Below are 26,673 nucleotides of genomic sequence, written 5' to 3'. Positions count from 1 at the left end.
ATCTGCAGAAGATTGCTGCAAGATTTCTGACTCCCAATTGTTTAGCAACTGCAAAATGGCACTTTTTATAAGGCTGCCGAAATGAAGAAAGTGAACCAGGAGTGGACTTTTGTGGGAAAGGACTGTGAGTTCCAGTTTTGGTCTTGTCAACAAATGTCTAGGGTCAGAATGTGTTCAAAGCACATTTAATTCTAACTATGTATCTTTTGCGTTTAGCTCTGGTTGGTGGATCTTGGGCTTCTTGTAAAAAAAAACCCCAAATTAGGTCCAACAAGTGTAAATTTGGCTCATCCATGCTTTTGGTATGCTTTTATGACAGGATCTTTACTTAAAGGTGCAAGTCTGTTCAAGGTGTCAAGCTCAAAACGCAGCCTGCAGCTTTATCCGTTTTTGTACCTGCAAAGGGAGAACTCTACAGTTTTAAAGCCAGTGATTAATTTTATGCAGCTCTGTCTCTAAATAACGGGATCTATGCAGAGCCCATTTGGATTTTTAAAAAGGATTTAAAAATAGCTGCTTTTCATACTATATCTATATACCACATATGCAATCCAATTGTTATGGTCACCATGTGCAGTTCATGCAACAGGCATATCACTTACAATAGGAAAGCAGAATTTTTCCAGATATTTTAACTTGACATTCAAAGGTGACTTCTTGTATTATGTGATGCCAGCCTACACGGTACATATGACCCATAAGAGATTCCATGGACAATGGTGATAAACTTAACATGGTGCCCTTTGATCCGGTGAACTGTGAGTTCCAGCTAGGTCTCTGTGTTGAACACATCATCCTATAATTCACAATGGTCAAATCCTGGCTCCAGTTAGAATACTCAAGATGGACAACAAACACATTACCTACTGGATCATGAACTGTGACATCAGAAAGAGTTACTCAGTCGGAATTCTCCTGTTCTTAATTTGTTTGGGCAAGCAAGTACCACATCCGACTCTGGATGCACAGATACAAAACACAATACACCCTCTAGCAGCAGCTTTATAAGACAATTCACAGGGACTTTACCTTTTGTTCCAGTGTTCTTTCCAATGCATCCACCTTCAGCTGCTCTTTACGGAGACTGGCTTGGTAAGCTGCTTGTTCTTGTTGAGCCTTGCCACGGACTTGTGCAATTTCAGCATTGGCTCTGTGAAAACACAGCTCATTAAGGGTGCAGGCCATGGAGGGTTTGCCTTGCTTTTTGTATACACTCACAACATTGACACATGGAGGCACACTAGTGGGTCCATGTGCCTGCTTGCCCTTGGAAAAGTCACACTTGCAAGCTACTTAAACATGACAACATTTCACGCACAATGTTTATAATGGAGGGAGCTGGAATTTGCATCGTTGTGACTCATAACACAGAGTCATGAGTCAATCTGAAATTTATAATAAAACAGGGCTGTGGTTATGCAGTGATCATACTACGCAAGTACTAAACTTGCCACTGAATGCAGAACTGAGTTTGCACAATTTGAAAAAAGGGATTTTTTTGGCTGTGAAAATGGTCCTTCTAATCATGGAGACAATGTCTAGTGAAACCTTAGAAGCTGAAGATGGAACAGAAGGCAGAGCAGGAATCACAGGGATTCAGCAATATATATGGACCTCCTCCACTCATGACTTTCAGAATAAATAATACAAAAGAGGCAAATATATGAAAATTAGCTGAGGCTAGAGCAGGGAAGGGGAACATGTTCAGGCCAGATTCTTATCTCCTCTACCCTTTGTGAGTCAACTGTGACAGATGAGCAAGGTTGCCAATCAGTTGACATCACAATGACATCAGGTGATGATGGTCGGAACTTCAAACCACCATGTAGGGCTTGCAAAGAGCTGCTGATCAGCAGGCTTGAAGTCATTGCCTACCAGCTGTTGGGTGGTGGCTTCAAGTCCTGCTTTCTGCCACAGGTGGCTGTGTGATCCAGTTCCCCACAGGGAACTCAGCAGCACAATCAATCTAGCTGCATCTCCACCTGCCCCACACCCGGCAACACATATGATGGTTTTGGGCGGTGGGGGAGAGGCCTTGTGGATCAATTTGGGATCAATGTCAGGCCAAAACTGGCTTACGGGTTGGATATCCCCACCACTGGGTTAGAGAATTAGACAGAAGCTTTTGGTTGACAGACCAGGGCTCCTCTCATCCACTACCAAAATACCTGTCCAGCTTTTCCTCTGCATGAATTTTGAGGGCTTGGTATCGCTGCTCTTCTTTTTTTACTCGTGATAAGTACTCTTGCGCGCATTTCTTTAATACCTCTTCATTCTTAAGTGAAAAGAAAAAGGAGAGTTAATAGGAGGGCAAGAATTATTTTACTGGACTTTTGTGATCAAACTTCACTGCTTCGAATGGCAAGTCCCTTTCCCCTCACCCTCAAGTGCACCCCCAGTCATTTCCATGGAGGAATTGTGATTTGCACACAAAACAGGGATGTCAATTAAAAGGAACACAGAAGCCTCTGGGTGCAACACACCTCTCTATCTGTACACCTTAGTTGCATGTGGACCTCCAGGCTGAGGCACTAGTCTACAAGTATTTCTTCACAGTGACTTACCTTCCTAAATCCTTCCAGAACCTCTTTCATTTTTTCATATCTTCTAAAGAGATCTGCCAGTGATTTTTCCACAGAGTTCAGATCTGATAATGCTTGCTCTTTTTCTATAATCAGCTGCTGGACTGTGTGGTGGGACATGGATTTTTCTCTCTGTTCATCCTCTGTGGGAGACAATTACAGAAGGAGCACAAGTAAGAATAATGAAAAAAATTTAATTGGTATTATCCACTGTGCTTCATAGGGAATATTAAACATTAGCATGAGATACTGCAAGAGCATGATAGAGGGGACATAAACTGGGCTCCTTTGGGAGGGAAGACTGGACAGGAATTTATAAAATAAACTTGCATTGGAAATTTCATCTAACCAGAAGGTTGTTTGTTTTTAAATTTTATTTTGTTTTCTGATGCAGGAACTAAATTGACCTCATTTCTCCTCATGATACATTCTAAACAAGCCTTTCCCAATCAGGTGCCCTCAAACTGTTTTGCACTATAACTCCCATCAGCCCCAGTCAATGACCAGGGATTATGTGAGTTGTAATCAAAAATATGTGGTGGGCACCTGGTTAGGGAAGCAGGTTTTAAACAGAGTAATGAAGTGCAGTTTGGCTTCTCTCCTTTGGAACAGAAGCAGGCACTAAACACAACAGAAATGTTTCTGCCTGGGAATTGCCTTCCATTCTCTAAGAAACTTGCTTATTCCAATGCAGTGCAGTTATTAGTTCAGCAATACTGATTAGGCTTCCTGCTGATGGAAAATGAGCTCAACTTACATCAACCTGAGGCAGCAAACTTAGAATCATTACGTTTGTGGAAGTGCTAAACACAGCAAACCGCACACAGATCTTCACTTTTAAAAGTGGTTGCTCCAAACAAAATAACAACCCCCACCCCAAACAACCCTATGCACAAGGTTGTTTCCACCTGCCACACCCCACCCTCTTGCCCTAGAAGTCTTCATGACGGGGCTGTTACTATTAACTGTTGACTTCTTAGTGTTATATAGCATATTTTTTTTACCATGGTCACCATATGATCGTACTTAGGCTGTTTATTTTCTGCAAATGCTTTTGAGCACAAATGTATCTGTGGAAAAAGTGGTAAGTAAAACCCTCTATGACTATGATTGCCAAAAATGTGATATACTTCCTGTATCTCAGAATGTGGAGATTTGCACTCTCTTTTCCTACACTTCTGGGGAGACATCGAAAGTGGGAACTTGGGACACCAGCACTACAATGAAATGAATTTGTCCCTACAACTAAAGCTTGTACATCTCACTGATGGATATTCCAGTTGGCTAGAACCCAAAGAGGAGAAACATGTGCATTAAAAGAAGGTTATATGAAATTGGTCATGGGTGGAAGAAACAGTTTCTGTATATAATTTTGTGTACCGTTCCTACTGTGCACATGCTGAAAACACCGAAACACAGTCTGCTGGTAATGACATATTTGTCGTTATACCCTGTTTCGGAGGTTAAAATGAAGCCTGCTATCAGAAATCTGCCAATCCTTTCAAAGGACATTGACTATCATTGTCTGGTATTTCTAGGCAGATATGGCAAATACACAGAAAAAGAAAGAAAAGGAAAAAAGAAATGCCATATGCAGGTGCGAAAGTTGGTGAAAGCATTACTTACCAGGCTTGCCTTTGTTTTGGAATTGCAAGCAAAGAACAAGAAGCAACAAAAATGGAAGCAAAATAGAAAAAAATCAGGGAATTTAATCAAGAAAGCAGAAAAAACTTAAATGCAACAATCTGTAACGTAAAGAGGGCAATATCCCCTTATTTCAATGTTGAAGAGGTAAATAGCATAATAATCTTGAATGAATGAATGAATGAATGTAGTTTTAATTGGCAACTGAAGCAATGAGAAGCCAACATGTGAATGAATGGTTCAACAAGGGAGCTGTGGGGGGCCTGTAAACATGAAAGCATAAGAAATGGGGAGGGCTATATATGGAATTGATACTGGCAAAACGTTCAGTGCAAGGGGCCATTTGAAAAAGAACTTGCATAATCTGTGGGTGAAGTGTTTGCTTTCAGAATTGGTGATGTTTCACTTTGCAGACTCTTCTGCCAGCCTGTACTTGGCCTATAGAGTGCATGGCGTCCACAATGTTGCCAACACAAAAAACAATGCAACACAAAAATTAATTTTGGAATGCAGATGAACATGCAATAGGGGCTGAAGCAGAGGCACACTGAAGTGATTTAACAAAGGAGATTATATGAAGACAGACAAGATCTGAAAGGTACATGCCAAAGGATACTGAGGATATAAGCTCCTGCCTCACAGCTCCTATTCATAACTTTAGAAGCCTGCAGATATATTTTCATCTACATTTCTGGTGAGAGTTGCAGTACTGTGTTCTCCATTAGTTAAGACACTTCTTTAGAGCTTTCTCAGAACTACTTGACCCAATTCAGTATTATATTGAAAGGGATTAGCAAAATACAGTCACAGCTGCAGATTTATAAAGAGCTCAGAAGGGTCTCTTCAAGCTATAAGTGGAAACCATTCTGATGAGCTGTTTTTTCCCCTTACTTTTCTTCTGCAGAATACTAATGTGTGTAACTCCATCATCTGTATACTGCACAATCAATATATTTTTATATACACACTGGGTGATCTTGCCGCATGTCTAACCAAGTGATATGAGACACATGCGATGCAGCTTAGAAGCAAGCCACCAAGTAAGCAAAATTCCCCGTCCCCAAATTGGAATGTGAAATCTTCCTGTTATGATATAAAGTAGGAATGGGGGGTACCTTGGCCCTTTGGGTGTTGCTGAACAACAATTCCCATCATCCCCTGACCACTGGGGTTGATGGGAGTTGGAATCCAACAACACCCAAAGGGCCACACGTTTCCCACCCATAATATAAAGCATCCTGCCATAGGAATTTTTAAGCCAGCCTAACTAATAATAATAATAATAATAATAATAATAAATGTTAGTACAGTTTGGCATCTTGGGCATTGAGTCTTGAAGCCACTGTGGAACATGTGAAGATCAAAGTCATAATGAGCATGTGCCAAAGCATTTCTGATCTCCATGAGCTGGCTTATCCTGTCCTTGGCCTACATTAGTTCCACATAGGGGACTAGTAAGGAGGATGCAATGCACAGTGCACGGTATTAGAAGCAATATTAGCACTGGTTTGTAGAAGGTTTTCCCCTCTATCCTATATTTCTTCTAGGATTCACCATCTACACAGACTCTCAGGAATCTTTCCAAGCACATGCCTCTCTGCTCCATCACACTCCTAAAGAAATGGATAACTTATGTTCTCCCACAAAGAGCCACTTAGAGGAGAGTGTTTAATTTATGTGATTATTCCATAGTGTCCAAAGGCAGGGGAAAATGTGTCTTGGGACATTTGCACAGAAATAATGTAATTTAAGGTGTATGGAAGAGGGGACACGCACTCACTTCTACCATGTGACAGTCAGCCAATGAAGCTTTTGAACTCTACCTGTCTACAATAAAAAATGGCAGCAAAGTCCACTTTGGGTGACTATCACAAAGGTTTCATCCCAAGTTTGCATTTTCACCAAAGCAGATAAATCCCTATGGATACAACCCTATGTACGTTTCCCTGGGAGTACGCACCACAGAGCTTAGTGGGAATCAGTTCTTAATAAATATGCACTGTAAATTCAGTCTGTAGTAATTTTATCTTAACTTGAGGGGGGGAACAGAGAGAGAGCAGGGCTCAGTTCAGATTCTGTTGCTCTGGTGATGAAATTGTAAATCTTTTCAGAAAAATTAACCACCACAAAAACACAAAGCTCTTGAGTTAAAAGGAAGAAAGGGAACAAGAGTCCTGACTTCAAAGTCATATCTGCTGTGAATTGTTCCAGTATCTACAGCACCAAAAATGACACAAAAGATCATATGAAGCCATATGATCAAATTCAAGCGCTACAGTTAAGTGGGTTTGGCTTTGAGCACTGCTTATAAGGAAGGCAATCCAGGAATTATACCTAGCCAGTCTAAGTTCTTCAGAAGAAGAAGATGGTACAAGTGTAACAGACAAAATAAATGATGCCTTTTGAGTGTGGTGTTTGGCATCAGGAAACTGTTCTAGTGACTCATTTCTGTGAAGGGAATAGACTGGGAGATGCCAAATGGAATAAATTCATCATAGACTATCAAGGTATGTTTCTATCTATCTCTTTAATTGGGGAAAGCTAGCCTGTAGAGCTAAAAAGCAAAATGCTAGTGATGAGCAACTTTGGGCAATTTTTAGGATGTTATAAGGGACTACCATGCTTCACAAGCAGACACAGATGTGTGCAATATGCATTGGAAACTGCTAACAATAAATGTATAATGCTGATGCTGAATGATGTTGACGGAGGACAATAGAAGAAACAGGCCAGGAAGTATTATGAAGAACAGACAGACACAAATTAACCCAAACAGGTATGAATATCATATTTTAAATCTATAAACATACATTTTAATGGGTATATTGAACTTACCCATTACAAATTTGTAACTGCACTGTATGTGCACATATGGTACTACATTCCAGAATTGTACTCTGAATAGCTGGGCTCTACTACAGAAAACAAACACTTAGTACTCCTTCGTAGACTGAGCTGTGCTAGTCTGTTTTATTTAAACCCGGAAGTAGATGCATTGCTATGTTAGTATGATCCCATGAATCTACAAGATTCATATTAGCACTGTACTCACCAGGCAGCTTTGCAATTAATATTTTTTAAATTGCAAATATGTTACTTGGGTTGTGGTAAAGAAAGAAAGAAAGACCAGAATTATATGGCTTCCAAAAACAATGTACATATTTTAAACCCTTCAAAGTGATGTTCCTTTATGCGGCTTTAGTCTGTTATTCCAAATGAACAGACCTTTGTTTTTAGGGACTTAAATAATACTTCCAAGCTGCTGATAGTCTAAGCCCAGCAGCATTTTTAAGACAAACTACCTTATAAATCATAAGAATTTATATGCTGGAGCTTATGCTCTACTAATAACATTTGTCTGTCTTAAAGGTGTTACTAGATTCAATATTATAAAAAGTCTAGTGCATTTCAAGCTGATGACTGACAAATGTATGCCACAGAGTTAAAGAGCTTGTGACTAATGGCCAAGCTGGTTTGGAACAGTTTCTAAAAGAAATATCAATGATGCCCAGGAGTGTTGCAACATTTTCAGATCTAAAATTTTATAAACATTTATTTGTGAAATATTTACGTAGGTATTTGAAGACAAAATAGTGGCCTGCAGTAAGACAGAAAGGGACTTTTCCTTTTTTATTCTTTTATTCTTTTGCAGAGTGAAGTTTGTTAACTAGACATCTGCCTTCTTACTACTGCAGTCTACAATCTTGTAATGTGGTCGACTGCAATCCCATGTTGGGTCAACTGCCATGAACAAAGTTGGCTCAGATCACATTTGAAGTACCACACATAACTATGGCATCTGCCCAGATTTCCTTGGGAACATTCTAATAAAAACCAGCTTTCAGATGAACAAGGGATTGGTAACAATCACCAAGTCCTCCTTTAGGTGAAACCATGTGTTTGCACGTGTGAAGTGGGGCTCCTGACCCACTTTTATAGAATCAGCTTTGTGCACTAGATCATAGACTACTTCTGAGACTCTCAGAATGAAGTGGTATCTTTAGGAAAAAGAGCCATAGATTCTGTTGTGCACACAAAACTACTTATATTGTGCCTGAAATAGTGCCTAGAGTACTTAGGATCACGTTGCCAGTTGCTAAACATTTCAATATCTAATCATTTGTTCTTGTTTGAATAATTTCATGGATCAGCATAGTCCATGTGGTGCTCTCCAGATCTTGTTGGACTACAACTCCCATCAGTCTCAGTCCCCTTGGTCAGTGATCAGGGATGATGGGAGTTGTAGTTGAACAACATTCAAAGGGCATCGTGTTGGCTTGCCCGGTTACAGATCACCCATGGAGAAGTACCTTTTGGCAGGAGTAACTAAGCAGAGAGCTTTGCCATTCTGATAAAAGTAATGCTGAATAATTAAAGGATTTCTGAAGATGGAGCAATGGATTCTACCCAAGATGCCTAGGCTGTTGTGTACAAAATCAATGTGACCAGCTATGTTTCAGATCTCTGTTTCAGGAGAATGCGAGGCTGGTTTTCCGGGACTAATTAGTAGCTTCTGCCCCCCTAAGATACTTTCAGAATTATTGCTGATTTTTAAGGCTAAAGGAAACCAACTTTAAATAAGTTTCTATATTCTCTTAACAGAATGAGGACAGAGAAGTTCATCTTTCATGACGCCACCACCTACCTATCATTTGGGCAATCGTCTTCTCATACTCTGAAACAATTTTCCTATAGAAAAAGAAGAAAAGATAATGAAAGATACATACATGCACAGAAATTAATTTTTGCAATGGCATCTCTTAAGGAAAAGCCTTATTAAATACCTTCAACATACTTAATAAGAAAAATGTAGTTGAGTAACAACGGGGCAACACTCCATCAAAGCTTAATTGATACACAGCACAGCACACAGGGTGGAGATATTAAACTCATGTCCTCCTCAAGACATGCAGTGCCATGTATTGTGGCCTGTCTAGTATTAGATTAGCCTTCAAATTGGTGCCCTCTGGATGTTTTGGACGGCAATTCCCATTTCTTCCAGCTGGCATCTGGGAGAGTCAGTGAAGGGTATGCTAGATACATTCCCTCTTTTGCTGTAGACTTGATCAAGGGGTTAGAGAACACATAAGTTATCTTCTTATGAGTAGGCTTCCTTGTCAGTCCTTAAGAGACCCTTTTGAGTATCCTTCTCGAGGGGACTAATAAATCTATTACTGAACAGATGGCAAGATATCTGAACGTCATAACTTTTAGACCTGCCATGATCGTTAGTTTTCAGCTTGCCATTGTTAATCATCGGTTCTACTGAGGATTTGATTTTTTACTTTGCATATTGGTTGATAGATTGTAATAAATACTTGATTGATTGATTGATTGATTGACTGACTGATTTGATTGATTCTTTGCTTCCCTAGTCCAGATGGGCCATACACAAATGAAGGCCTTTATCAAAGTACCGCTGACTGCAAGCTTGACAGGCCTGTAATATGGAATTTTTTGAACTTGCCAAAATTTGGAAGCAATCTGCTGGTTAATTTTTTTGTTATAATTAATTTTGTAAAAATCATCACTCTGGAGCAAAGTCATATCTACCACTCCTCTGGAACACCAAGTGTCTAAACCACAACAAGACTTCTGATGCAAGCCATCTACACAATCTGCAGTGATGATTCACCAAAGACTTCATAATTCTACAACACTTTTGGGGATTGATCCAAGTGTATGAAAAATCAATGAAGGTTTTGTCAATGGCTTTAACCAAAGACAGTTTGTTCCCTTTTGCTATTCCATATGCCTAACTGGTGAATTCTTAACATGCAGAATACAGTTCCTCTTGCCAGGAAGTGCATATTTGCAGAGGGGGGTGTTGCAGTAAGAACAGTGGCTTGCCTCCTATTATACCAAATCTTATATATTAAAAAATAACAAGGACTTACATTCTCGTTTGGGGTAAAAAAATTACAAAAATAATCTGTGATGCCATGACAAATCCATAATGTTATAATTTTATGAAAAAGTCATAAAGCTGTCAAGCAAAATGACAATTTGTAAGGTTTGTCCTCATTTTAAAAACACACTCGCATCCTATTACATCCTCATTTTAAAAGTACACCCTTGCATCCTATTTTGGATTTGTTCTCAAAAAGAGGCTAGCTGGAATAAGCAGATTAAAAGTGATTTAGGAAGCTGATCCTTGCCTTTCCAGAGTGAAATCAGGCTAATCAAATGTGACTAGCCTTAGTCTGTTATGTTTGAGTGATGAGTCATAGTTTGCCAAGTGAATATTCAAGGCAGTTTGCACGTCAATCTGTACTGCCTGGTAAAAAAATAATAATAACCTGATGCTTTTAGGAATTCAAACCCATATTAGGCATACTCTGTGAATGTGAATATTGCTGGCATATCTGCAGGGGATTCTAACAGCTAACTGCAAAGGTTCTCAAGAATCCCTTGCAAAAGGCATTTTTTCTGGTTTGTGTTTTTTGGTTCCTGTTTTTATTGTGCATTTTGTGTTTTTATTATTGTATCTTTATGTGGTGAACCGCCCTGAGATCTATGGATGAAGGGTGGTATACAAATTTAATAAAGACATAAATAAATAAAATAAAATAATAAATAATAAAACAGTACAAGACTAATAGATAGGATTAAGTGGTATTCTGGGCTTTTTTTTCATTGTCTCCGTGTTACTAAAGATCTGATGCAAAAAATAAATAAGTCACAAACAATTTTGAACAGCAAATAACAGCAATGTACAAATGCTGTTTTACGTATGGATGCCTTTATATGTTATAACAGCAAGTCTTCTGAAAGCACAGGCATAAAAAGAATAAAAACACACCGCATTTCCATGACTTCCCTCCTGCTCTCTTCGTATTTGTCTTTCCATTCTGACACCTCTCTTTCCTTAGCTATGATCTGTTACAAGAGGAGAAAGAAGCCTGTTAAATCATCTTAAAGGCACAAAGCATCTTGTCAAGTAACTTCTTAAATCATTAAGAAAATGGGAAGATTTTCAAATAAAAATGTTTAGGCATTTCCTGCTTTTACCATTCTAGAAGACATTATGGCTAAGCAGAAATACCGTATTGGCCTGAATATAAGCCACACCCGAATAAAAGCCGCACCTTTAAAATTTGAGGGGGGGGGAGAGAAAAAACACCCGAATATAAGCCGTTCTATTCCTCGCTGCTCCTGGCTGAGGGTGGGGGAGTCAGTTGTGTTGCTGGAGGCCTTTCCCCTTCCTCGCTCTCTCCATTCCTGACCTTGGGGAGAGGATGGGGGACTATGTGAGGGGCAGGCACAGCTTTACTGCGCTCCTGGCGCTGTTTGCCCCACGCTCCTGGCTGCATACCATAAGGTCACAAATATAAGCCGCACTTTAACTTTTCACGGTCAGAATTTGGGAAAGAAGTGAGGCTTATATTCAGGCCAATATGGTAAAGTGTGCCAAATCTATATCCAGGTTTTGCTCTAGCCAGCAAATTGTCACAGAGATTGGGGTGACAATCACCATTGTTGTACATGTAGAAAACTGGTGTGAGCCACACTGACACCTTCATTTGGACTCCCATTCTAGCTAATATACAATGCTGCTCTAATCTTCTGAACCTTCTTGTTGCCTTTTTCAAGCATACATGCTGTATCTCGCACCATCAGTGAGAAAATTGCACAACTGTCGCTCATCACTTCCCTTTTACGCATGTAGCACTGATGTAAGACAATCTGCTTGGATAAAATTTGGCCAAAGGCTTCCAAGCGCATAAATCCAATATGCTAATGAACATGGTGCACCTGCTATATACGTTTCTCTCCTGGCTAAAAGAATAGTTGTTCAGAGATACATCTCATGCCTCAACTGTGTAAGTTATCACCCAAAATTTGATGGGGCCAGCTTTCTATTATGCAGAGCAGAAAAAGGTATACAATTGAGGGGCAGTGCAGAGAAGCTGTATCATAGCCATGGTTGAGGTTTAAAATGCTGATTAGGAGCACTCCAGGGTTAGGGTTAACCATGGGACATCATGCTGAACTGGAGCTAAGGGTGTTGAGAGACAACTTACGCCTAAGTGGAATTATTCATTGACATATTCCACTGTTAACCATGGTTAGGAAACTGCTGGCACTACAACTGTACTAGCCCATTGCTTCAACACCCTAACATAGTCATTCTTTTTGCGCACAGGTAAACCTCAGAACAGCTGCGCTTAGGAAAGCCTACTCATTAAAAAACAAACAAACAGAATTTTATCATTTAAGATTATGGGTTACCTCCTCTCTGGCAACTCTCAAGGCAGAATCCAAGTCTTGCTGCTGGTAGAGCAAACTGGAGGTATTCTCTCCCTCTGAGCTGCTTATCCGAGAGTACAGTGCACTTTTAGAGATGGACACATCAGCTGAGATGGCAGGGTCTCTCTATTCATTAAAAAAGAGAGGAATAGCATTGATCATTAACCATATGTTCCACTAGTATTTCAGGTATACATATTTGGAGGGGGGGATGGACAATGAGGAAATGTGAGGTTATGATGAATGGGAAATGTTCATCTGTATATAGCTTAGATGGTGCTATACAGATGAGAATGGAACTGAAAAACAGAAAGTGTATATAGAAAGGGTGCAGTCAATGATATTTTACTCAGAGTGGACCCATTGAAATTAATGTCAGGGACTAATGTAGGTCCATTACTTTTAGCGAGTAAGAGTTTGTTGACTACAGCTCACTGTGCTATTCTGTTCATTGTATTTTCTGTTTTTATACTTTTATGTCTTTGACTTGTCAAAGCCCTGGTAATAATTTAATGGCCCTGGAGTAATTAGTGAACATAGCAGACGCTACTGGGAATTCTGATCTTTATAGATGAAGCACAATCAGGTTTAAAAGTTCACCAGTGCCTTAACATGAGCACCACACAGTCTTTCTGCACAAGGGTGAGTTGGAGAACTCAGTGTCCTGGGGTTTATGCCTACTGCTCATCCAAGTGCTAGAGTCACATTCTGCTGAAATTCACTACTTCTCTCCTAAGATTGTTATCACCCCTTTGAGACTGTTATCATCCCATGCCACACCCAAGACTGGCACCTGTTGAACCATGCACTACGCCAACAGCGTTGATTTAAAAAAGCCAAGGCAACAGAAGAACAAATGCACATGAAAACTAAAGTGAAAGCTTCTGCATGTGAAGATAGGCTAGGGTCAGAAGCAGAGAGGCCATCAGGCTTTCCCCTGTTGGTCTGCCCAACTCTTCAACATCGTTTCTTTTTTCTTTTAAATTTTCCAGCTTCTGCAGATGAAAATAGCAGCAGGATTGTCAGACATGCAGGCATGTTTGCCTGGAAGCAGTCAGGTTTTTGCTAAAAGATGTATGCATGCAATGTCATAAAAACAAAACAGTGATAAGACCATCAAAAGCCATTGGCTAAGATAGTCTAGGGATACAATGCTGATTACCAGGTTATGTCAGAGAACGTATGGCAACCCATGCCTGAAGGTTAGATTTTGACAAATTTCCATAAAAATAGCATAGAGCGAGGAGACTATCCCAATAGCTTCACTTATTTATTTATTGAAGATCCAAATATTGTTGGACTCCAGCCCACAGGTTTTATACACCCCTGGTATAAAATAACGACTTACGGTTCACCGTTTTTCATTTTAGTATTCATCTTATTATCACTAGCACCACTAGAGAGCAGTAACTTAAGGAACGTTCTGCAGATGGGGATCATATTCGCAGACCACATGAAAAGAGAATATGATCACAATACTTATTAGGTAACTCAGCTGTACACAACTAATTCACAATATTTATGGATGACCATTAAGCATGTAAGCAAACCAAGATTAATCTAGAGTCAAGCAAGGTAAGTTTAACTGGGAAACTATAAGCAACAAGAGCTATTGTGTACATGAACATACTAGGAGGCTGGCTCAACTATTTCTTTGCATAGGATAAAGGAATTCAGAACTCTTACTTTTGTTTTTTGGGAAGCAAACCTGTTTCTTTTCCACTGGCCACTTTTCTTGTACCAACACTGAGAGCATTATACAAAATAAGAGAAGCAGATGACCAAACCCAGCAAGGCTACTTAGAGCTAGATAAATAAGAGACAGCAATTTTAGTTCATTTCCTTCACTCTGCAAAAAAAGGACCACTACTGTGCAATACCTTGAAGGCCAAACTCCACAGGATGCTAAAAGCATGTTTGCATTTAACAGCCAAGGTTTTTAAAAATGCAAATACCATCAGCTGGATGGAAGCTGATAATTATCAGGATATCAGAAGGCCTGGAGGGGAGATTTAATCCCTTCCTTCTCTGCTTTAGTGCTGGCACAAGACCTTCTTCTGAAGCTGCAATATGCTCTGGGAAGAAGACTCCCACTGGTGCCGATGCTGTGATTATCTGCCTCCTCCTCACATGTTCACAAACCTGCATGTTAAGTCAAAGACACATTTAACATCACATCTAGTTTGGCCCTTAATCAAAGGTCCTTCAAATGCCTCCGCTATAGCAAGATTCTCTCTTATGCTGTATTCAGAATTTGTTAGTAAGGCAGGGGTGTGATGTTTTAAGCTACAGTTTCTTATGAACTATTAATTCACAGTATCAATATCAATGATAAATTTAAGTAAGACCATAATTCCTCTCATGGAATTTGAGCAGGTCTATCAAAAGAGCAAACCATATCAACAATGGCCTATTTGAACTTTGATTCACAGCGTGCCTCATCCAACAAACCTATGTATTTCGGAAGTGTGTAGCAAGGCCCAGCAGAGCAAGAAGAGCATAGGCTTAACCCTTGTCACTTTTTGTTCCTACACTAGCTGATGGCTAAAAGGCTCTTGCTGAAGGAAGCAGGCCATTATTCCAGGGATTTTCCAGGAAGTTGTATTCATTGTAGATGAAAAAACTAAAACATACAGCTCTATGATATTCTAGAAAAACTCAGTCTAATTTCTACCCTCTATCAAGCAGGATTAATGTTCCTGCAAAGTCATCCAGTAGATCCTATTATAAGTAATCTGCACTTAGCTACTGTAAGACACTGTAGCTTCCAGAGGATTCACCCATTGCTTCTTCAGTTGACCTTGGCAATGGTGGCGTAAAGTGGAAAGTTGACCAAAAAGTGCGCTTCCTATCCTAACAAGACATCAGAAGAAACTATCAAGCTCAGATTAAACATGGGGACTTAAACACGGGGACTTTTCCAGTATCAAATTTTCTGGATTATCCGTCAAAATCAGAGATATAACATCTCTTGATTGCACTTAATTAGCTCCTCCTCCAGTTTCCCCATTATTTTGCTAATCCACTCAGGAAAATATCTGCACATTTCATAACTATGAATTCAAAAGGAGTTTTGAACTTTTAACATTACAGAGAAAAGTATTTCAAATAATGTTCAGCGTAACACTTAGCAGCGGCTTTGTTCACACATAACAATTTAGTCAGCAGAGCATGAGACTCTCAATCTCTCAATCTCAGATTGCAGCCCCACACTGGACAAAAAGATTCCTGAATTGCAGGGGGTTGGACTAGATGACCCTCATGGTCCCTTCCAACTCTGCAATTCTATGATGCTATGATTCTATGACTAAACAATGGATGCTCCTTAACAGCTAAGTGTTAGGTTCGATCCAGAAGCCCTGGTTTAAAAGAAACCCATGCATCATAAAACATGCTTTGAAGTTGGCTTATTATGAAACTGACCATAATGTGGTTTAAATCAATATTCCTAGCCAGGGCCAGATTTAGGTTTGATGAGGCCTTAAGCTACTGAAGGTAATGGGGCCCTTTATATTTCCAGCTGTCCTTTGTCAACAACAAATTGTCGCTGCTTTTTGTGTTGAATATATGCTATATGGTAATTTATGGACCTAATAGGTATCTAAAGCCATTTGCACATAACAAAATATGTATTTAATCAAAGTAATTGTTGAACTGAAATACATTTAAGAAGAAGTATATTAATAGTGAAATACTTTTAAATTTTGGAGGGGCCCCCAAGGGAGTGGGGCCCTAAGCTATAGCTTGTTTAGCTTATATGTAAATCTGGCACTGTCTAGCTCAAGTATAACACTAAAGTGAGATTTTACAAAAGTGAAAGTAAATTCTTCTGAAATTCTCCCCTTGGGCATGTGGGTAGAGGAATAAGGAACTGTGTGCATGTTGAGGGTCATCCACATAGCACTAAAATATTGTTCAGCATTATATGCAAAGCTGCCTAATGTTATAGTAGTAAACTAGGGCTTCGAGCTTTATTTGATAGATTATTAAAAATGGTCCTTCTTTCTAACAAGTGCATGGTTTTGATCCTTACGTTTCTTACATTTTGTTAAAGCTCTCAAATGTAATTAACTGATTAAAAGTAAGATCATTAATCAACCGGAATCATTTAATCACTTGGCAGCTCTGCTGTGAACACATTCCACTATAGGTGCTTTCTAATGCGAGGTGTTTATGTGTGTGTTAAAGATGGCAAATTCCAAGGCTAATCCTCTCATAATGGCCTGGTTTTCACATCTCACTAAGCCAAGCCATGCCTGCTTGGGACGAGATCATGGCTGCTTTACTCCTGGTCATTCTGCTACCATTTAGATGAGTGTGTGTCTGATGGTCTAGCTCTCTCCAGAATAAGCATGAGCTGTAACCAATATATGTCTTATGTTTTGTATTTTTTTTTAAATGATATTTATTGAAAAATTTTTAGAATTACAAAAGAAAACAAAGTAGAAAAAGAGAAAGAAAAAACAAAGAAAAAACAAACCACATCAAACAATACAAATTAATCAAAATCAAAATCAAAAAATATACCACAAACATTTAAAAACAAATCCAATATTCTCAAACCCTTAACTGTCAGTACCTTCTTTCTTTGACCTCCTCCTCCTCCCTTTTTTTGTATCCTAGTTGTTAATTGTCGCAGCAAATCCTTTCCATATTTCATAATATTCTGTCATTACATTACCTTAATCTATTTTAATCTTATCTTACTATAAAAAAACCTTAAAACTTAAAACTTAAATCTTATTTTTACCAATTTCTCATAACCATAATATTCTTACATAATTCTTTAAATATTTTTGCTAAAGCCAAATAATTTCGTTCCAACATTTTTCTAACATTCATCAATTTTATAAAAGAATCCTAATAAAAAAAATAAAAAAAATATCCAATCTTCATCCAGCGTCTCTTCCTCCCGGGTTTTGTCAGTCCTCTCTATCCCATCAGTCTAGCGCATTAACCTGGTAATCTTATATCCGAGGCCCTTAAGTCCCTTCCATGTCCCTTCCGCGACTCTTCTTCATATTTATAGCTGTATTTTCCTTTGTCTCCTGCTCCTTTCACTCGTGGGAACTCCAGCTTAACAATGTTTTTGACCCTTCTCGACAAATCAGCCCCTTTTCCATAGTCCACACTAAACTCCATGTGGTATTTAAGAAGATGTTTCAAAGTCCCTCCGAATTTAAGAGCCCCCACAACCCCTAACATCTCACGGCCCATTACCAGACTTGAAAAGTCCAAACATCCCTGCGTAGGGGGGGTCTATCCAACCCCCCATTTCCAAACCAAGCCAAACTTTATCTTTCCAAATCTGGCTTTTTCCAAGTTCATTTGTCAAATCCAAGAACTCATGTTCCTGCTGGGCCGCAGCTCCCTCCATCTCTGGCGCCCGAGGTTCAGCAACATCCTCTTCCCTCATCTGTTCTGTCAGGGCACACTCCTGATTTGATTCCTGGGTGGGCTCCATATAATTTCCCACTGCCTGTTCAAAATTTCTGATCGCATCAGTCATCAAGTCCGTCTTCTCATGTAGCTGTTCCAGTAGGGCACTTGTTTTACAGAGAGCACACAGCAGAGCTTCTGAATACATTGTCCTACAAGGTCAGAAATCTATTCCCACGATCGTAATCTGTAGCAGCTGCAAGCTCCCCGATTCAGAATTGGTTACAGTTTCACAGGCTCCCTCTAGGCGAAAAACTTCTATTTGTTCTTTTCTTTTAAAGACAGATCTAACAACAAAGTTTCCTTTTTCGGATATTTTGTCAATATTTGTTCCTTTAAAATGCGAAAGGGAGCAATGGAATCACTATGTTTCTCTTCTTTTAGCTATCTGTCAAAAACGTTTGTCTCTGGTCAATGAGCTTCAAAAAACGTCACTCCTGACACCCCGCTCCAGGATCAAGACGGTGGAAAGTTACTTTGCTTTACACTCACTTCTGCAGGTTTAAACAGTCCGAAAAAAATCCCCCCTCTTCTCCTGCTTCCGAAGGGGGTTCAACAATTTTAAATGGTGAAAGTTAATAATTTACAAGCGATTTTCTGAACTCTAGTTTGCCATGTCTTTGCTTTAATCTATCTACAAAGAAACGGAAGGCTGACTTCCTGTTTAGACCTTCCCGTTTCAGTACCAAATTGAAATAAACTTTTAAGTCCAATTTTCCTTTCTACTCGCAATTCCTTATTTAGAGTCCAATTGTCCGAAATTTAAGTACTCACGGTGATTGTTTTAAAAGCCAAATTGTCCCAGGAAAAAGGCAGCGCTCTCCGGCAATGGCTGTGTGGCTTCGCTCCACGGAAGAAGCAGTTGACTCTCAGCACCGCGCCACTTCCCCCTCTTCGCTCCGGAGCCCGTTAGTGGGTTCCTTTGCAGGTTGGGGGGGCGCTAAAGGTGCCCGCCGAGTCCCATGGTCACAGGCTTCATCCGCCTGTGATTTTTGAAAGGGTCCCCACTTCGCCATAGTGGAAAAGACCCGTTTCCCATGGAGCTGGTCCCTCCAGATCAGAGGGAATCCGCCATTCCCGATGGCGCCACCCCGGAAGTTATGTCTTATGTTTTATAGCTCATGGTTTGTCTGTGAGAACCGTCTAAGCCAAACCATAGATTAGCTCAACCCTGTGCAGCAGCAGAATGACTGGGGAGATGCAGAGAAGCAGTAATTTACTCTCTGGGAGCACATACAACTTGCTCATTCATGCTAAGCCATATTTGGTTTAGCATGATGTGTGAACTAGGCCACTGTCTATCTTTTACACCAGAAATAAACAATACTAGTGTACATTAACTAAAAGGAAGTTTAAAAGAGCACTTTTGAACCTCAGTTATGGGAGGGACATAGTCATAATTGAGATAATCAGAAGTCCAGTCGTACAGCAATGCTAATTTACATGGATCCATATGGGCTGGGTCTAGACACATCAAAGAAGTGTTTCAGTTAAATGCGTTGTAAATTTAAACAGGGAAAACAGGAAGAGAAAAACGGGACTCCATGGCGCCATCTGGTGGCACAATGCTATATCGCATATACAAGGCATATAAATTGTTTTTCCTTTCCCAGTCTAGCTGAGACCATGGATACCAGTCTAAATGCAAGATGCGCAGAAAAGCTATTAAGCTGGAAGAGATGCTACCAGATATCAGATCTTCAGCATTAAAAAAGGATAACAATATCAATTTTACCACATCCTATTTCCTTGCTCTATCATCTTGCTCTACTCTTTCTTTTTTACTTTGTTTAGTGCTGACAATGTACATAATCTTGAAAATATTGGGGGAGGGGGTTGTGGATACTATCTATCCAGTGCTTTTTCCCCTAAAAAAATGTTTTAGGGGTACTCTCATTTTCCTACTCGTATTGAAATATTACCCCTCAATGAGGACAAACTTAGATTCACAAAATGTTTAAGGGTATGCGTCCCCCTGCGCCCCCCCCTCAGAAAAAGCACTGTATCTATCTATCTGAATGATCTAAATGACTATTTATCAGTTCCTCTGCTGCCACCTTTCCCTCAAAGAGAATAAAACATTCCCAATGTCTTCAGAGTTCAAGAACAATCAGAAAGTTTTACCACTTTCACTTCAAACTGTCCTTTCAAGCTTTTTGACTTATCTACTTTGCTCCCCTTTTTCTAACCACAAAACGGCTGGCTTACAATTTTGTTCAAATGGAATTTAACATGCAGAATTATTAGTCTTTTAAAATAATATGGGTTCAGTTCCCATGCACTTATTTATACATACACAAATTTCCCTAAGTAAAGTAATTTTTAAAACCCTGTTCATAGCGTTCTGCAAAATAAATCGACCCAGCCGCACCATAAACTGATAGAAAATTTGCCATTGGTTTTAATAAGAAGGGGATTACACTCATTGTGCCCACTGAATCAGCAGCTGAGCTTCAGGTTATGTAATTAGGCTGAGCAATTCATAAAAATGGGTCGGGGGGGGGATAAACTTTGCATTTGCAAATCAGCTTGCCCGTCTAATCCACACAAAGCACAGTTATAGTGCTATGGTGCAAGGGTTTTGAAGATGGCTAAAATCACCTTGGGATTGGCTCCACAGCTGCCCCGTCCGGTTGTGTACATGTGGTGCATGCGTGCTACAGAACAAAAATGAGTTCCAAAAGCACATGCATACAATATGCTCAAAATCTGGAAATATATGTTTCCTTTAGGGCAGAATATCAGCTAAATGCCATGTGCAGCTGGCAGTAAACAAAAAAAGGGACTGAAACCACACACGGTACCCCGCTCTAGTCAAACCCCATGAGCTGTGACCTTTGCATTAACACCACTGCAAGGGACCCTGCAGAGCAGCTGTGCACATCAAACACACTCCTTAAGAGCTAACATTTCACTCTAGTCGAGACCACATGCATCACAGAAGCAACCCCACACCAACATGGCAACAGCCAGCATGCTGTAGGCGTTATCAGGAAGGAAACACTTTAGATCGCAAAGAATAAAGAAGATTTGTGTGTAGGGAGGTTTTCTCCCCTTGCTTAGAAACTGTCAATTCTCTTCCCCCTACCCCACCCCATTTTATTTTATTTTTAGTCCTGTTGCTTAGAAGGTTGAGATGTGGTTTAGCTGAACTTTTAACCTTCAAACACGTAAGGCAAAACAGGTTAAGATGTTTAAAATCACTCCTCAAACAGCAAAAATGCTCCCCCATGCAGTTTATAGCTAACTAAGCATCAGCCCTTGGAGTTTTATGTATAGGTAATTTAGACAAAATCCTGATTCTATAAAACAAGCCTCAGGGCTCACTTTGAGTACAGATATTGTGCCTGGCTGTTACTAATGCTATTCATTCACAGATATAGACAATTAAATTTTAAATTAGAATTTAATTAGAGATGTCACCCATTTTAAGAAATACAGTGCTGGACATGGATGCTTAAATTAGGTGTCACACTTGCAGGACATTTTCAAACAATAAAATTCTATAGTGAATGCTGAAAATTTGGTGAATCGTGGCCTACACAAATGAATGCTAACAACGCCAGGTAAATTTTGTGGTTGCTTAAAAAAAGAGCTACACGTTTCCCCACTTTTGGACACACAGAAGTGAGTGCTATCACACAGTGCAAGTTAATTGTGAGCATTCATCAGTATATCCAAGTTCTGGACATTCACAGCATTTGTCTGCAATTTTCAAGATTTCCACGTGAAAGCTGACTTTCACCAAATTGTGGAATATTGGTCCATTAGGTGTATTTTAATTGAATTTACTGTTTTGATTAAAGCCTCCAAACTGTAAACTGTGCCATGATACTATAATAGATAATTGACCAAGAAATCCATTAATTTGTGAAAACCAAAGCAGACTGATGGCCAAAGTTGTATCTGTAGCCAAATACACACGATAGTGATTTTTAAAACATATCTGCAAGTGAAGGTGATAGAATTTGGGATTAGAGGAAGACTCTTGGCATGCTTCTTGATGTCCTCCTAAGTACGAAGGTGCCAGAAACATCACGCAACACCACTCAGAGAAACTTTTGTTAAAAGAAAACACATTTGGGTTCCTTAAGCTGTGATCAGTTGCACACAAACTGCAGGCAGGTCACAGATACCTCCGTATCTGAGGAGCTGAAAGAAGCCAGGGTAATTTGTCTGGCTAGCTTCAGGGCTTCTATCCTCATTGCAGCAAACTCTAACTCCTCCTGTCAGTGGGATGGTTGTGAGCGATGCACAGGGAAAATGCATTAAGAACATGACATAAATGAATGTCCACATTCGCAAAATGAATGCCATATATCAGTCTGTTACGATCACCGTTTGGGGACAACATAGACATTAACTCAGGGTTCGACTGAAACATAAGCAGTACGTGAACAAGTACTTCTAGCAAAGTAGGGCCCAAAAAATGCTTTCTGGTTAAGGAACATTAAAAATTACTTAATGAAAGAAAATTATTTGTTTTAATCTATTTTGTATTTCTCTTTTGACATTAGTTATATGTTGCTTTCTCCTTCCACCATTCATAATTCAATTGCTTTCAGTTACCTGAAAAATAAACTAGAACTAAATGATAAAAATGATCATACATATTGAACCAGACTTCTCCAACCTGGTGCTTTCCAAATATTTTGGACCACAACGTACATCATACCTGACCATTGGCCATGCTGACTAGGGCTGATGGAAGCTGTAGTTCAAATCATCTGATGAGCACAAGATTGGTGAAGGCTGCCTTAAGACCACTCACCCCAATTCACTTATTAGAAAATATTGCTTAGAAGCAAATCCCACTGAGCTCAGTGACTTACTCCTAAGGAAGTGTGCACAGGATTCCAGCCTTAGAGAATCACCCTCACAAGACTGGCAGCATCATCTCACCAAGAGGTGAGCCACTGAGGCAGTTCTTGTTCCTGTGTGCGATCCTTTCCACTGGCCGTAATCAATGAGTACTTAATTCTGCTTTGCTTTATCTTGATCTTCATTAAGAAAGTATGCATTTAAGCCCAAAGCTAAGTGCATTTGTAGAACTGACATTTTAATTTGCACTGCAATTCCGCATGTTTGCAGTTCAAATACATTATAAACAGAAGGTGATGTGTTTCCTCCTCTTTCTATGCTTTATTTGTACAAGACAGAAGTCAAGACAGAAGTGTTTTCTGCGCATGTGTATTTCACAGTGTGCGCACTGAGCATTTCCCTACTCAAATGACTATTCCTAATGTTTTGAGGATTGGTCGCCATGCCTTTGGCTTTTCATGTACCCTCTTCCACTTTGTGTTTAGAACTTCACCTGTGACACAGGAGTATACATAAGCATGCACTGCATGCATGATTCATCAATAAACAAAGGCAGGAGGCAGACCCAATGGGTTAGGATGTATACTTATATGGACATACATGCATACAGTTGTACCTTGGTTTTCGAATGCCTTGATACACGTATGTTTTGCCTCCCAAACACCGAAAACCCGGAAGTGAGTGTTCCAGTTTTCAAACATTATTTGGAAGCTGAACGTCCGACACAACTTCTGATTTGAGTGCAGGAAGTTCCTGCAGCCAATCGGAAGCCACGCCTTGGTTTTCAAACGGTTCCGGGAGTCGGAGTTCGACAACCAAGGTACGACTGTATACCCAGTTCACGCACTGGGCTCTAAAAGAGGGGTGTGTGGGTGTGTTATAGACTGTAAATTGGTCTGGAGGATATTATTTTTATTATCAAGGACATGACTGGTTCAAAGTCAGTTTCGGACAACTGAATCCTCAACACCACTTTGTGAAACCATTTGCCTCCTGCAAAACTGTTTTTTTTCTCCCTGCCACTTGTGTATGTGTGATAACTTTAATGAAACTTGAAGGGCGTGTGAGGATTTGCTTCTGGATCTTAACATTAAAATCATCATGAGGTTGCTGAATATTGTAAATTCTCACACCTAATCATATTTTTATTGTACAGTAGCTTTGCGCAGGATTCTTAGGTAGTTTATCAGTCTCCTGACTTCTTGGAATGCCTGTTCAGACAATGCTACATCAGGATTACCTCCAGGGGACTTTAAATAAAGTGTGGCTGACCAGGATGCTGCCTGCAGAGCACTGAAGTGTTCTGGAGGACTGATTTCTTTTCTTTTTTTTAAGTTAGACGCATCATTTATTATTACTATTAATAATAATAATAATCTTCCACTGCTCTCTAATTAAAATAATAATAATAATAATAATAATAATAATAATAATAATATCCAGCGGAATGCTTCATTGTTCTGCAAACAGTCTTCTGGTCAGTCACACTTTGTGGAGAAACCCCTGAAAATTGTCCTGATGTAATGCCATCTAAACAGGAAGTATAAGATGCTGGAAGATTGAGAAGACAACTGTGAACCTGGCACAAAGCTACAGGGGGGGAAATAGTTAAAAGTAATAGTATACACCATTCAAACACCTGATAATGATTTTAAAGTAGGAGCCAAACCCCTGCATGCCATTTCACCCACACCAACATGTCACCAAATTTCTCGTGCGGACTTTCATTTTCTTTTTGCCCACCCCTCACATGAATGGTTAAAATAGTATCAACAACAAAAATACTAGCATAGCACAACTTCTCCTCGTAGGCTTGCAGAAGGTTTATGCTGCACGTCCCTTTTCAGACAGGGGCATTAGCCCTTTACTGGCATTTACAAACACTGAAGGAACACTGACAGACTTCCATTACAAACCTGAAGTTTCTGAGCAAATATTGGGGGGTTCTTTTCTGCTAAGTCAGGCTCTAGATATTGAAGCTGATCACACACTGAAGGTGGATGAGATATCCTACTGAGAAGGGCATCAGCAGAGACAAAGGGGTCCTCGGGTGTGGTCTGAAGAGCAAGCAGGATACAGAACAAGTAACAAAAACTGGCAGAACCACTCACGGTTAAAGTCATGCACCAGCCTTCATATATGCTTAATCCCTAGGGAAGTACCAACAAAATCTGTAGTAAACAATGCATTCCTTCCACCATATTACATGTGCCGGCATTTGCCCCCAAAAGAGAGCGAGAGTGAGAAAGAATATATAACAAAAAGCTGAACATTTGCTGTGAGTTCTTGCAGAGAGAGAAACAATAAAAGTTAATATATCTTAAGCAATTAAACCCTTTAAACTTGTGTTATATTTTAAAAGCGATGGCATACTTGGATCTGCACTCAAGCTACTTTGCCCAATATAGAGGGCATACAATCAACCAACTTACTATGTCAATGTTGTTTGAAGTGGGCTCCAGTTCTTTTGTTTTTGATTTGTCAGGTGGCTGTATTGATGTCTCTTGGCTCGCAGCCAGTGATCGTGAAGCTGGATGTTGTAATTTCACTCCAGGTGACAACTGGGCTTCAGTTTCTTCCAAGCTTGACCTGAGATACAATAAAGAACCATGCTTTCAGTTTGCTAGCAAAACCGATACATAGAGCGATGGAGAGTTATGCCTCCCTCACAGCCTATACTTTTGGCTCCCAGTACGTTTCCAAGCGCAATTCAAAGTGTTGGTCCTGACCTTTAAAGCCCTAAACAGCCTCGGTCCTGTATACCTGAAGGAGCGTCTCCATCCCCATCGTTCAGCCCGGACACTGAGATCCAGCACCGAGGGCCTTCTGGCGGCTCCCTCATTGCGAGAAGTGAGGTTACAGGGAACAAGGCAGAGGGCCTTCTCGGTAGTGGCACCTGCCCTGTGGAACGCCCTCCCTTCAGATGTGAAGGAAATAAGCAGCTATCTTATCTTTAAAAGACATCTGAAGGCAGCCCTGTTAGGGAAGTTTTTAATATTTAATGCTGTATTGTTTTTAACACTCGATTGGGAGCCGCCCAGAGTTGCTGGGGAAACTCAGCCAGATGGGCGGGGTATAAATAATAAATTATTATTATTATTATTATTATTATTATTATGCATTAAATCACATTCTAATCCAAAAGCTCTTATTAATAATTATTATTAATTCTTATTAATAATAGTAAACATCACATACAATGAATCAATTACTTGCGTAGGGTGGTTGTCTCTGCTACATGGTCTGGTTCCACATGACACTGATGGATGACTAGGGAACCACACAGGTCAGGAATATGACCCCAGCAAATATATGGGGAACTGTAACACTGGCACAGAACTATATTTATTTCTTTATAAATAAATTATATCCTGCCTTTCATCATAGCTGGCACTGGGGCAGGTGAAAAGAATCCAGAAAACAATAATATAGAAGACATAGTCAAATCTACTCATATTTTTAGTGGGGGGGGGGTTGAGATGGATCTGCCCTTTTATATGTAACATGGATGAGCATTTTAGGATCTTATGCTATTCTTGTTTTAATACTGTGTTTTAACTTTTGTTTGGTGGCTGGGACAACCCAGTCAGATGGTCAGGCTATAACTATTACTACTGCTGCTGCTGCTGCTACTGCTACTACAACTTATTATTATTATTACTACTACTACTACTACTATTACAACAACAACAACAAGGTAGAGAATCATTGCTAGTAGCCTTTTATAACATTATCCTCTATTAATTCATCTAATCCAGCCTTTCTCAACCTGTGGGTCCCCAGATGTTGTTGAACTACTACTCCCATCACTCCTAGCTAGCAAGGCCAGTGCTCAGGGATGGTGGGAGTTGTAGTCCAACAACATCTGGGGACCCACAGGTTGAGAACCACTGAAAAGCCATCCAAGCTGATGGCCATGACTGCATCTTGTGGGATC

The 26,673-nt window shown here is 39.9% G+C and overlaps 1 protein-coding gene and 1 long non-coding RNA gene across 14 annotated transcripts in view; both read right to left on the bottom strand.

Moving 5' to 3' along the window:
- The window catches only part of TACC2 (transforming acidic coiled-coil containing protein 2), a 168,364-nt gene that overhangs the window by 784 nt on the left and 140,907 nt on the right, over positions 1-26,673 (bottom strand). For 10 of the 13 annotated variants that reach the window (XM_081005179.1, XM_081005173.1, XM_081005178.1 and 7 more), the window contains 9 exons: positions 25,169-25,325; positions 24,653-24,793; positions 22,052-22,141; positions 12,459-12,602; positions 11,029-11,105; positions 8,872-8,915; positions 2,565-2,725; positions 2,169-2,275; positions 1,030-1,150 (listed from right to left, as the gene is read on the bottom strand). In XM_081005179.1, the coding sequence (XP_080861305.1) occupies positions 1,030-1,150; positions 2,169-2,275; positions 2,565-2,725; positions 8,872-8,915; positions 11,029-11,105; positions 12,459-12,602; positions 22,052-22,141; positions 24,653-24,793; positions 25,169-25,325 (1,042 nt within the window). The remainder of the gene's footprint in view (positions 1-1,029; positions 1,151-2,168; positions 2,276-2,564; positions 2,726-8,871; positions 8,916-11,028; positions 11,106-12,458; positions 12,603-22,051; positions 22,142-24,652; positions 24,794-25,168; positions 25,326-26,673) is intronic. The other 3 variants (XM_081005181.1, XM_081005177.1, XM_081005183.1) reach the window with 2 other exon arrangements.
- Positions 5,113-8,865, bottom strand: LOC308477102. Its single transcript, XR_013986383.1, has 2 exons — positions 7,947-8,865; positions 5,113-7,908 (listed from the first exon to the last, which is right to left on the bottom strand). It is a non-coding gene; the product is annotated as an uncharacterized lncRNA (long non-coding RNA).

The sequence above is a fragment of the Podarcis pityusensis genome (genome assembly GCF_964106645.2).
Source record: "Podarcis pityusensis genome assembly, chromosome: 5".
NCBI lineage: Eukaryota > Metazoa > Chordata > Lepidosauria > Squamata > Lacertidae > Podarcis > Podarcis pityusensis.
Note: the sequence above shows the minus strand (reverse complement) of the source record. Positions and strands in the feature narration are given on the sequence as shown.